This window comes from Diabrotica virgifera, chromosome 3 (assembly GCF_917563875.1).
Source record: "Diabrotica virgifera virgifera chromosome 3, PGI_DIABVI_V3a".
NCBI classification, from domain to species: domain Eukaryota; kingdom Metazoa; phylum Arthropoda; class Insecta; order Coleoptera; family Chrysomelidae; genus Diabrotica; species Diabrotica virgifera.
In genome coordinates, this window is record NC_065445.1 from 232950725 (window position 1) to 232964765 (window position 14041).

At 31.2% G+C, this 14041-nt stretch overlaps 1 protein-coding gene across 1 annotated transcript in view; it reads right to left on the reverse strand.

Annotated features, from left to right (window-relative positions):
- Positions 1-13734, reverse strand: part of LOC114341019 (uncharacterized) — a 29536-nt gene extending 15802 nt beyond the window's left edge. Inside the window, exons 1-2 of the mRNA XM_050645959.1 lie at positions 13641-13734; positions 3129-3231 (exon numbers count right to left, since the gene is read on the reverse strand). Of these exons, the coding sequence (XP_050501916.1) occupies positions 3129-3231; positions 13641-13678 (141 nt within the window). The 5' untranslated portion in view covers positions 13679-13734. The remainder of the gene's footprint in view (positions 1-3128; positions 3232-13640) is intronic.
- Between the last annotated feature and the right edge of the window lie 307 nt (positions 13735-14041).

A 14041-nucleotide genomic window follows, 5' to 3' on the forward strand; every position in this document is an offset into this window, starting at 1 on the left:
ACGTCATCGAAAGAGCTACGACGCTTAAGTGGAACTGGACAGGGCACTTAGCTAGAACACAATATGGACGGTGGACACGACGAATCATGGAATGGAGGCCCAGAAATTATAAAAGAAGTCGAGACTGACCATCGACTAGATGGACCGACGACATAAAAAGGGTAGCGAGAAACTGGCTACAAGCGACCCAGTGCAGAGAACATTGGAAAAAACTAGGGGAGTCCTATGTACAGCAGTGGACGCGATTGTTAAGCGATGATGATTATGTAGTCCCACTAATTATTATCGTATTATAATTTACTGTTTTATTTGGAACATAAAGCCACAATTTTAGTTTGAAATTAATATATTTATTGACTTTTCGACTTCCTCTTTGGAAACGTTTATCGAAATACAAAATATTAATACCAAAATTAAACAAATTTTGTTTATGCTGCTTGGTAAAAAAATTCTTCTAATAATTTAATTTAATCTGACTCATTCGTATTGACAATTCAGATATATATTTTATTTGAAAATGGACGACTTTAAAATGACATTGTCAATATTTATGAGTTGCGTTCCTGGGACGACTTTATTGGAAGATAGTTCATTCGATTACATGAAATCAACTTTAACTCAGAAGTATCCGTCAGAAAAATCATAGTATGTGATTTGTCTTAGGACAGTCACATGCAATGATGACAATAAAATTCCCGTATTAGCGATTCCACAGTAAATAACGAGGAAAAACCAGGAAAAATCCTTATGGTATTATCCAGAAATTGTAAGTCAATAACATATTGATAATGCATTATTTATATTTTACAATAACATACATAAAATTCAGAGTTTGGTGTTAATTTTGAAAATATGTATATTGAATATGAGACCAAATACTTGCATTACCATTACTTCTGAAAGTTTCTTTCGACCAATCCATCTCTTTTCCTCCACTTTTCCTTGTATTATAAGGCGAAGTAGGTAGTATTTAGGTCCTCCAATTATGTAGCTGAAGTATTCTGGTTTTCTCCCCTTTATTATTTTTATAAGCAGACGTTCTGAATTAATCATTTAAAGAATATCTTCATTGGAAGAGGATGTGTCGAAACTTTAGGATTCGTCGATAGCACCACAATTCGAATGCTTCTAATTTGTTTAGCATTATGATTTTTAACATCCATGTCTCATCATCACCATCTATGTATATAAGATTTATTTCCATGCGCTATTTTTTTTTGTAAGTTTTCTGCAGAATTTATCACACTCAATGCATTTTCCAGCAAAGAAAAATGATAATTATTATGGAACAGTTTCAGACAATTTAGTTTCGAAATCTAGTTCTTTGGAAATTGATACTGAGTCAAGTAATATCTGCTCAAACGCAGTGTCAGTGCGGTTGGTGGCTAAATCTTCACTGATTTGATCAGGCATCTTGACACCTTGCATAATTTGCTGACAATATTATCTTTTGCTAAAATACTGTACTATGTCAAGACAGGGCAGATAAACATAAAGTGCTTTAATTTTGTCATCATCGAGCTTGAAAAAGTGAATGTGAATACTAGTGCGCATTCAATTCTCAAATACAAAGTGAATTTGGTCAGACTGTAAAGAAGACAATTAGGTTTTTGAAAATCAATATTTATGATTCTACGGTCACCTTTAAAATATACCGACTACTAATGCGCTGCTTTTACATGCACAGTTCAGCAAACGGCAATAATTTATAATTTTGTCAGCAGAATCGGAACTTTGCTCCTGATCTAAATCAGTTTCATATTTCATTTGCATATCGTAAGTGCAGTAAGCATTAATGCCTTTGTAAAAAATACCGAAAGTGCACTTGTATGTTTCTGTTATTTGTAGTTTTTTTAAGGACAAGAAGCGCAATTGACTACATATTCTAATTGAGAAATAAGCCACAATTTAACTTGAAAAATGAAATAAACCTTACAATGAATAAGAAAGAACAAATAGTTGTATTTATAAAATACCTTGTCAATGCAAACAATTTTACTTAGGTGAAACATCAAGACTATTATTAAACCAAATTAATCGTTAGAATAAGTGAATATCAGTCTTAGGAATATTAAAAATAGAAAATTTGATAGATCTCAAATATGTCAACACGCATGGGTCAATGAACATAGAGTTCAGTGGAAATATTCAAATATAGTCCTAAAAGGAACATAGTAAACAGAGAAAAATCAAAGAAGCGGCTCTAATTATGTTAAATCAAACCAATTGTGTCGCAAATTCCTCGGTAGAATGCAGTAGGATGTGGTTACCCATACTAAAAGAGGAAGTCAATAGAAAAAAATACCATAATTAGTAAGTCAATAACATGTCGAGGATAGTACATAACCTATATTTTAATATTGTCTATTTATCTATGTATTATTAATATTATTTATAATTTTAAATAGCATACATATAAACTTCGAATTTGGTGTTAGTTTTTAGAATAAACTGAATTTAAAACCAAATATTTACGATGTCGGGATAGTATCATGAGATTTTTTCCTGGTTTTTCCTCGTGATTTACTATGAAATCACTAACACGAGAATTTTACTGTCACCATTGCATGTAGTTATCTTTTTAAAGACATATCACATGCTATGACTTTTTTGTGACAGTTATTCTTGAGTTAAAGTTGATTTCATGTAATCGAATGAACTATCTTTCAATAAACTCGTCCCAGGAACGCAACTCATAAATATTGGCAATATCATTTTAAAGAATTTTACTTTAAAATATATATCTCTAAATTACCGACATAAATGAGTCAGATTAAATTAAACTATTAGAAGAAATCTTTTTACTACGCAACAACATTTTTTTTAATTTGTTAATATTTTGTATTTTTTTTAACGACGTCTGAAGTGGAAGTCTAAACGTCAATAAAATCATTTTTCAAGATAAGTTATGGATTATTTCCTAATTAGAACAGTAAATTACATAAAATAGCTTCAGAACAATATTAAAAAAGCAAGTTTGAGCCTAGCGTGTGTTCGGCTTGCGTTCCTTGGACTTGGCGCCCAGGCGCCAGGCACCCCTTGCACCCACGGGTCGAGCCAGCTCTATATTTATAAGTATGAATGTACATAAAGCGATTTGTGCTGAATGTGATAAAAAGTATGCTTACCTGTGTAGATAAAAATTGGGCAGGTATGGCATAATTGAATATAAACTCATTTGACAAATTAAATTGATAAAAACAACATCTTACTAGTTCCCGTGCTTCTGGTCTAAAATTATTGTATACAAATTACTATGCATTCGCCTTATTATAATTTTTCATGTTACTTAGTTGTTCGGCATAAATGATAATAGTAGGGGAGGCAAGTGCCTATGCGGTTACTCGAGCGTTATGGGGACCTATTATTGGGTTGTGAAGATTAGGTCCTAAAACCAAAAAAAGAAGTTTTCCATTTTCGTGGGGATTTTCCGATTTTTAATTTATTTTTCCATTTCCTACAATCTTTTTTCCGATTATAACGCCATCTATCTATCTTCTTTTTCTTCGGGTGCTATGTCCGTTTATCGAACGTTAGCGATCATGTTGGCTATCATAACTTTATTCGCAGCAGATCTGAAGAGCGATTCCGAAGTGTGACCAAACCATTGCCTCAAATTTCTTAACCAAGATGTCTTCTTCTTCCTCGACTTTTTCTGCCTAATATTTTACCCTGCATAATTAGAGGTCTATATTTTTCCGGATGTCTACAAACATGCGCAAAATACTCGAGTTTTATAGACTTTATCATTTTTACCAGTTCTCTGCCTTTCTTCATCCTGCTCAGAATAATATCATTACGCACCCTGTCCATCCAGCTAACTCTAAGCATTCTTCGATAACACCATAATTCAAAGGATTCAACCATCTTAAGCATTCTTCCTGTTAAGGTCCATGACTCAACTCCGTAGAGAAGAACGGAAAACACGTAACACTTTAAAATTCTTGTCCTAAGACTCAAATTTATGTCATGACCGCATAGAATTTTCTTGTAACGGAAAAATTCTGATTTGGCTTGAGCAATTCTGCAACGTATTTCGGTGGATGGATCCCAATTATCAGTGATTCTGCTTCCCAAGTATGTTATAGCTTCAACTCTCTTAAGTTGTACATCATTAACGTGAATTCCAGCATCGATGTCATTATCCTTACTGACGACCATATATTTTGTTTTTTTGATGTTAAGGTGGAGACCATAATTACTGCACTGTGCTACCACAGAATCCAATAGATATTGTAATTCGGTATCACTACTGGCCATCAGTACAGTGTCGTCTGCATATCGGAGATTATTTATCAGTTTCCCATTTATCACAACTCCACCTTGTGTAGTACTGAGTGCCTCTTCACACATCTTCTCTGAATAAATGTTAAAAATTAATGGTGAAAGAATACATCACTGTCTGACTCCACGTTGAATTTGAATCTCTTCTGTGTGATCACCGTCTACTGTAACAGTGGCTTTTTGATTCCAGTACAAGTTAGCAATGATTTTTAGATCTTTATTGTCAATATTAGTTGACCTTAGAGAACGTCTAACATCTTAGTATGTGATACTTTGTCAAATGCTTTTTCGAAATCAAGAAAACATAGGTACACATCAGCATTTACATCTCTACTCCTTTGTTCTAATACCTGCAAACCAAACAGGGCCTCTCGTGTACCTAGTCCATTTCTAAAACCAAATTGAGTTTCGCCCAAATGTTCTTCGATTCTTTTATATATTCTCGCATGGATCACACGCAGAAAGACCTTAAAGTACGTGGCTCATTAGGCTAATGGTTCGATGATCATGACATTCTTTTGCCTTCGCTTTCTTGGGAATTGGTATAAAAGTAGATTTCAGCCAATAATTTGGTAAGTAACCATGATTATATATAGTATTAAACAAGTCAACCAATACTTTACTTCCGCAATCTCCTAGTAGTTCCGCAATCTATCTATAGTCTCGAATAAAAGTTACTTTATTCTTACATTCAAATCTGCAACAAAAAATGGGGGATCCTATTTAAGAATTTAAAGTAATTCCCAGCACCACATCCTTTAGGGGTCGTGTTTAATGTCATTAGATAGATTTAAAAAAAATATTATTCAACACGCATTCTTCAGTTTTTTGATATGAAGTTCATTTTGCGAAATATCGCCGAATTAATATTTAAAATTTTAAAGTTACCCCCACTCCTCTCTGTGGGGGTCGTGTTTGGTATTACTCGATAGATTCTTGAAAACTATTAAACACGAATATTGCAGTTTTTCTGTCTGACGTTCAATTCGCGAAATATTTGCTTTTTTTGTAAAATTTTGTAACTCACCCAATTCGTTACGCTCAAATCGTCAGATTTTTGAAATATACACTGTTTTGCATGTACTTAACTTATCTTATCTTCTATAAGAATCTTAATCTTAACTTACCTTATCTATTCTAAGGATATAGAGTTTTTTTCGGGCCCTCTTAACGATCTCCCTGTATTAAAAGTCCATTATACATATATGGTATGGGTACATTTACAGGGTAAAAGTTTCTCCCCATGTGATTTTCTGACTCGCTCGAGTAACTGCAAAAATCCTAGCTTAGGCTCCCCTACCAATATACTTTGACCTTATTTTTTTCAAAATCCATGCATTTTAAACCCGTCCAATTTTTTTGAACATAGTGACACTATAATAAAATGTGTTATAGAAGAAAGACGATGCAGTTAAATTCTAGTGGATGAGGGTTTAAATTATATACTTCGGATTTTTTCTTAAAATAAATTAGTCATCAATTTTTTTGCAGCATATCTCGCTTAGTTTGAATGTAATCGAAATTATTTAACAGTGCTCATTTTAAAGGTCTTTTTAAGCACTACAGAAAACATTTGTAGCATATCGATCAAATCGACACAGATTTGAGCATGCACCAAAAAAATTTCTTTTCATCTACCATATTTCTTTTTGCATTATAACTAGAAGATCTATGAAGAAACGAATCGCTTTGATTTTTCATGAGCTACAAACATGTTTTATGTAGTTTTTTCGTTTGATACATAATTTGTATTTGCAAAAAACCGTCCGAAAAGGTACCTAAGTATTATAGCCTAATAAAATAAAAAAAAAGTCAATATGTAAATTCGTACAGGTTAAAACAAATGTTATATCAAAGTTTAGGTGGGTACAAAAGATATTTTCAAGAAAGTATCCAAATCATACAAGGGGATCAATGTTTAAATAATTAAAAAGGGGTCATTTTTGCAAAAAAATTACTTTTTTACCTGCTGAGGTCATTCAATTACTAATGAAGGTCTATAGGATTTTTTCCTGCAAAGTTGAAGAGTAAATCTTTCACATAGGACTTACTAAATTAAATTTGACCCCATATTTATTTAAATAATTATACATAAAACTTTAAAAACAAACTTGCAAAAAATTATTTTTAGCGTTTTAAATAAGCACTATAAAATATCTTATTTTACAGACTAAGTTGCGCTATGTTACCAGTATTAAGCAAAAAAAATTGGTCGAAAAATATTTAATATTTTTTGAGATATTGAATTTGTTTATTAAATGTTACTATATTTTCAATTGCAAAAACGCGGTTGTTACCAAAGACATATTCACCTGCTTAAAATCTCATTATTTTTATTTTTACGTATATTTTCGATAAATGTATTGATAAATTCAAATTTTTGTTAAACTCCCCCCTAAAATGGCATTTGAAAATTATTCAAATTTGTTTATAATTTGCTTTTTTAATAACGTCGCGGGAGTTAAGTATTTTGAAATTCCGTTTCGGTAATTGGGTTCCTGGGAATTTTTTACTAATTAATAAAAATTTTTTGTCGTTTTTTTCTTCTTCTTTTTTTTTTCTTGGAGTTAGATTCCTACGGGCCCTTTTAGGGTTAAATTTTATTAAGAATGTCGAATCTCTGAGTTGTAGATTCTAGACCTAAAAATATTAAGATTTAACTAAAATCTCTTAAATAAAATGTGGATACTTACTGAGTTACAGGGTGTTTTATTTAAAAATTTAAAAATTATTTTTACCAAGTACTTTAAAACTATTTGACCTATCCTTATCATACTTGGCAGAAAGTGTGGCTATTATATACCCTACTAAATTGTGATTAATAAACGTTTCTAGCTAGTGCCAGAGGCGTATGACAGGGGATAGTGAATGATTGACTCTTCCCAAATTCTACGCCACTGAGTGAATTAGTATTGTAGCGAAATTTTTCGATTATCCAATACTTTGTGTGTAAATAACTTTATTCATCGATAAATTCATCAGTTTGCGAGATATTGGAAGTTTAAAATGAATGAATGAATGAATGAATCAAAATAACTATACCGTTTCATTTTTAACGTCCAATATCTCGAAAACTAATGACTTAATCGTTACCAGTAAATAGTATATTATTTACATAGAAAGTATTGGAGAATCGAAAAATTTCGCTAAAATAGTAATTCCCTCAGTGGCGTAGAATTTGGGAAGGGTCAACCATTAACTGGCCCTTGTCGTACGCCTCTGGTGGTAGCTAGAAACTTTTATTTATCACAGTTTAGTAGACTGTATAGTACCCACACTTTCTTCCAAGTGTGATAAGGATACGTCAAATAGTTTGAAAGTACTTGGTAAAAATAGTTTTTAAATTTTTAAATATAACACCCTGTAACTCAGTAAGTAGCCACATTTTATTTAAGTGATTTTAGACCAATCTTAATATTTTTAGGTCTAGAATCTACAACTTAGAAATTCGACATACTTAATGAAACTGAACCCCAAAAGGGTACTTGGTATTAATATAATACCAAGAAAAAAAAAGAAGAGGAAAAAAAGACAAAAAACATTGTTAATTAGTGAAAAATTCCCAGGAAGCCAATTATCGAAACGGCCTTTCAAAATATTGAATCCCCGCGACGTTATTAAAAAAAATTTTAAACAAATTTGAATTATTTTCAAATGCCATTTTAGGGGGAAGTTTAATTCAAATTTGAATTTATCAATACATTTATCGAAAATATACATAAAAATAAAAATAATAAGATTTAATACAGGTGAATATTTCTTTGGCAACAACCGCGTTTTTGCAATTGAAAATAGAGTAACATTTAATAAACAAATTCAATTTCTCAAAAAATATTAAATATTTTTGGACCAATTTTTTCTTATTAATACTGATAACATAGCGCAACTTATTCTGTAAAATAAGGCATTTTATAGTGCTTAATTAAATCGCTAAAAATAATTTTTTGCAAATTTGTTTTTAAAGTTTTATATATAATTATTTAAGTAAATAGGGGGTCAAATTTAATTTAGTAAGTTTTATGTGAAAGATTTACCCTTCAACTTTACAGAAAACAATCCTATATACCTTCATTAGTAATTGAATGACCTCAGCAGTTAAAAAAGTAATTTTTTTGGAAAAATTACCCCTTTTTAATTATTTAAACAATGATCCCCTGGCATGATTTGGATACTTTCTTGAAAATATCTTTTGTACCCACCTAAACTTTGATATAAAATGTGTTTCATCCTGTACGAATTTACATTTTGATTTACATGTAGTGTAATTTTATTTTACTAGACTATTATTTGTCAATTAAGATAGCAAAATTTTTAACTATGAATAACTCAAAAAGTATTGAGATTTCAAAAAAAAAACTATAGGACAGCTTTTGCTTCGAATTAGGTTCTCTAGCCACTTCCGTAGTTATTTTGACCAAAAAATTTTACACCCATGGGAAGGGGTGGGAACCACCCCCAAGATAAAAGCGCCAATGTATATAGGGTAGACCTTGAATTGTAGAGACCATTCCCAAAATTTTATTCAAATCCATGCAAGTACAGATTGCCATGATGGTCGCCAATATCCGAAACGGATAGGCACTACAAGACGAAGAATATGCAGTAGGATAGAATTCGGAGGTAATATCCTGCTTTTACTCTCATTGACTGGCGAATTTCACATTTAGCCTTATCTGTGTAACTGATTAGAGCGGCAGTCAACAGGGTCCGCATTGCTATGATGATTTCCAACCTTCGATAGAAGATGGAACTTAAAGAAGAAGAAGTGTAACTGATCCCTAATATAGTCGGTTCGCTAAACTCAGACGCAAATGGCTAATGAATTTATTACGTAACTTTTTTGTTTTTTGCCAATTTTGACAAAATTTGCAAAATTACTAAATATTTAGTAATTATTAACTATTTAGTAATTATTTTTTTGGCAATTTTATCAAATTGGCAAAATTACTAGCTTAAATCACTAGCCAGTTGAGTCTGAGTTTAGTGAACGGACTATATTAAGCGCATGGTTATAGACCGGGAGGTAGCGTCAAGTTTGACCGGAGCATTTTAGCAAGGCTGATTTTTTTATATAGTCAGTTGTTCTAAAGCTTTTTAACAAATGATGTGTCAGATTTTCCAAAACCGGGGCTTATAGTCAAGAAAAGATAAAATATGAAAGAAGATGGAAAACCCTACAACTTATATGTCAAATATTTATCTCAGTGCCTTACATCTATAATGGTATAGTGGTTAGAATACTCCTGGCTTTCACTCAGAGTTTGATTCACGGCGTCGGAAATCTTTTTTTTTAATTTACATTTTAATTTAAAAAATAATTGTTTTTATAATACCACGTTTTTACTATTATAGGACACAATATACAAAAGTATTATAAAAATAATTATTATTCAAATCAAAATGTCAATTTTAAAAACAAAAAGATTTTCGACACCGGGAAACGAACCCGACTCGCCTGGGTGAAAAAGCCTGGAGCCAAGTATTCTAACCACTAGTAGTCTAGTAAAATAAAATTACACTACATGTAAATCAAAATGTAAATTCGTACAGGTTGAAACAAATTTTATATCAAAGTTTAGGTGGGTACAAAAGATATTTTCAAAAAAGTATCCAAATCATACAAGGGGATCATTGTTTAAATAATTAAAAAGGGGTCATTTTTGCAAAAAAAATTACTTTTTTAACTGCTGAGGTCATTCAATTACTAATGAAGGTCTACGGTAATATTTTCTACAAAGTTGAAGGGTAAATCTGTCACATAAGACTTACTAAATTAAATTTGACCCCCTATTTATTTAAATAATTGTACATAAAACTTTAAAAACAAATTTGCAAAAAAATATTTTTAGCGTTTTAAATAAGCACTATAAAATATCTTATTTTACAGGAGAAGTTGCGCTATGTTATCAGTACTAACTAAAAGAAAATTGGTCCAAAAATATTTAATATTTTTTAAGATATGGAATTTGTTTATCAAATGTTACTCTATTTTCAATCGCAAAAACGCGGTTATTGCCATAGAAATATTCACCTGTATTAAATCTTATTATTTTTATTCTGATGTATATTTTCGATAAATGTATTGATAAATTCAAATTTTAATTAAACTTCCCCCTAAAATGGCATTTGAAAATTATTCAAATTTGTTTATAATTTGTTTTTTTAATAACGTCACGGGTATTAAATATTTTGAAATGCCGTTTCGATAATTGGGTTTCTGGTAATTTTTTACTAATTAACAAATATTTTGGTCTTTTTTTCCTCTTCTTTTTTTTTTCTTGAAGTTATATTACTATGGGCTCTTTTAGGGTTAAGTTTTATTAAAAATGTCGAATCTCTAAGTTGTAGATTCTATACCTAAAAATATTAAGATTGGTCCAAAATCACTTAAATAAAATGTGACTACTTACTGAGTTACAGGGTGTTTTATTTAAAAATTTAAAAATTATTTTTACCAAGTACTTTCAAACTATTTGACGTATCCTTATCATACTTGGCAGAAAGTGTGGGTACCATACAGTCTACTAAATTGTGATAAATAAAAGTTTCTAGCTACTACCAGAGGCGTACGACATGGGATAGTTAATGGTTAACCCTTCCCAAATTCTACGCCACTGAGGTAATTACTATTTTAGCGAAATTTTTCGATTCTCCAATACTTTCTAAGTAAATAATATACTCTTTACTGGTAACGCTTAAGTCGTTAGTTTTCGAGATATTGGACGTTAAAAATGAAACGGCATAGTTATTTTGATTCATTCATTCATTCATTTCAATCTTCCAATATCTCTCAAACTGATGACTTTATCGATACCAATAAAGCTACTTACATACAAAGTATTGGATAATCTAAAAATTTCGCTAAAATAGTAATTCACTCAGTGGCGTAGAATTTGGGAAGGGTCAATCATTCACTATCCCCTGTCGTACGCCTCTGGAACTAGATAGAAACGTTTATTAATCACAATTTAGTAGGGTGTATAATAGCCACACTTTCTGCCAAGTATGATAAGGATACGTCAAATAGTTTTAAAGTACTTGGCAACAATAATTTTTAAATTTTTAAATAAAACACCCTGTAACTCAGTAAGTAGCCACATTTTATTTAAGAGATTTTAGTTAAATCTTAATATTTTTAGGTCTACAATCTACAACTTAGAGATTCGATATTCTTAATAAAATTTAGCCCTAAAAGGGCACGTAGTAATATAACTACAAGAAAAAAAAAGAAGAAGAAAAAACGACAAAAAAATTTTGTTAATTAGTCAAAAATTCCCAGGAACCCAATTATAGAAAAGGAATTTCAAAATACTTAATCCCCGCGACGTTATTAAAAAAACAATTTATAAACAAATTTGATAATTTTAAAATGCCATTTTAAGGGGGAGTTTAACTGAAATTTAAATTTATCAATACATATCGAAAATATACATAAAAATAAAAATAATGAGATCTTAAGCAGGTGAATATTTCTTTGGCAACAACCGCGTTTTTGCAATTGAAAATATAGTAACATTTAATAAACACATTCAATATCTCAAAAAATATTAAATATTTTCCGACCATTTTTTTTACTTAATACTGGTAACATAGTGCAACTTAATCTGTAAAACAAGATATTTTATAGTGCTTATCTAAAACGCTAAAAATAATTTTTTGCAAATTTGTTTTTAAAGTTTTATATACAATTATTTAAATAAATAGGGGGTCAAATTTAATATAGTAAGTCTTATGTGAAAGATTTACCCTTCAACTTTGCAGAAAAGAATCCCTTAGACCTTCATTAATAAGTGAATTACCTCAGCAGTTAAAAAAGTATTTTTTTTGCCAAAATGACCCCTTTTTAATTATTTAAACAGTGATCCCCTTGTATGATTTGGATACTTTCTTGAAAATATCTTTTGTACCCATCTAAACTTTGATATAAAATTTGTTTTAACCTGTACGAATTTACATTTTGACTTTTTTTTATTTTATTAGGCTTTAGGCCATTACGGATGTAATGCACGGAAATAAATACTTGACATATAAGTTGTAGAGTTTTTCCATCTACTTTTATATTTTGTATCTTTTTTTGCCTAAAAGCCCCGAAGTCGCGTCGGCTTACATTTTTGTTATCAAACGAGTATTATCTACCAAAATAAATTCATAGAATTCGTGCTAAAATCACCGTAAAAATTTGACACTACCTCCCATTCTAACATTTTAATAAGATGTTAGTGAATATTTCTGGTCTCTAGTCATAGTAGGGGAGGAAAGTATGCTAAATGTGCAGTAACTAGAGCGTTATGGGGACCTATTGGGTTGTGAAGATTAGGTCCTAAAACCAAAAAAGATAAGTTTTCCGTTTTAGTGGGGACATTCCATTTTTTAATAAATTTTCCATTTCCAACTATAGTTTTTTCCGATTATAGCGCCATCTTTCCATAATTCGAAAAATGTTACTAAAATGTTAATAAAAGCTAGTTTTGTTTACGTAAGAAATCCCAATCAGCAATAAAAAATGGTGGCTCCTATTTAAGATTTTAAAGTAACCCCCCACCTCACCTCCGTGGGGGTCGTGTTTGTTTACCCCCCACCCTTCAACGTGGGAGGTCGTGATTGGTATCATTCGATAAATTGTTGAAAAATATTGAGAACGAATTTTTTAGCTTTTCGATCTGTCGTTCATTTCGCGAGATACTTGCTTTTTTCTTTTGAAACTTTTTGACTCCCATATTTTCTTACGCCCCGCTCAAATCGTCAGTTTTTTGAAATATACTGCAAAAAACTGCAAAATACACTTTCAAAGTGTATTTGAAAAATCTATCGAATGTTACCAAACATGACCCCCCACGGAGGTGGGGTGGGGGGTTACTTTAAAATCTTAAATAGAACCCCCAAATTTTTATTGGAGATTTGGACTCCTTACGTAAAAATAAGCAATGTTTATAATAGAGGTTTTTTCGAGTTATGGATATATGGCGCTATAATCGGAATAAACGATTGTTGACAATAGAAAAATAAATTAAAAAATGAAAAATCCCCACTAAAATGAAAAATTTTACTTACCTTTTTTTGGTTTTAGGACCTACTAATCACAACCCAATAGGTCTCCATATCGCTCGAGTGACTGCAAATTAAGCATACTTTGCTCCCCTGCCATTATCTTAATCTGACGATTTCGAGTTTTTCTAAGGCATGTTTTATTTTCGGTCCCCCTTGACGAGCTCTCCTGTATTAAGAGCCAATTTTTGGTAGAGGTACATTTACAGGGTACAAGGTTTCTCCCCATATGATAATCTGACGTGCTCGAGTAACTGCAAAAATCCCCGCTTGGGCTCCCTACCATTATAACAAATTAATATTATACATACCCTGATGAAACAATAAACAAATTAAGACAATTTGACATTACAAATACTATTATGTATGCTAGTAATCCCAGCGATAACGACTTATTAAAATCTTCAACATATCTGAAATAGAATAATAAATACATAAGTATACAGGATGAGTCATGAGGAACTGTACATACTCCTACCTCGTATAGAGGCTCCTATGGGGAATAACAAATGACCATTAAAAAGTGTCTGCTCCCATTGTTTAATAATATACAGGGCGAGTTTCGCATTTTGACAGAAATTTGTATTCGTCATAATTTTTGAACGGTCAGATCGATGTGTCTCTTATTTTGGCCAATCGTTACACTATTACCACCTAATTAACTAATTTATTCAAACTAGAAAAAAATCAGGTCCGGCTTTAAAAAAGTTAG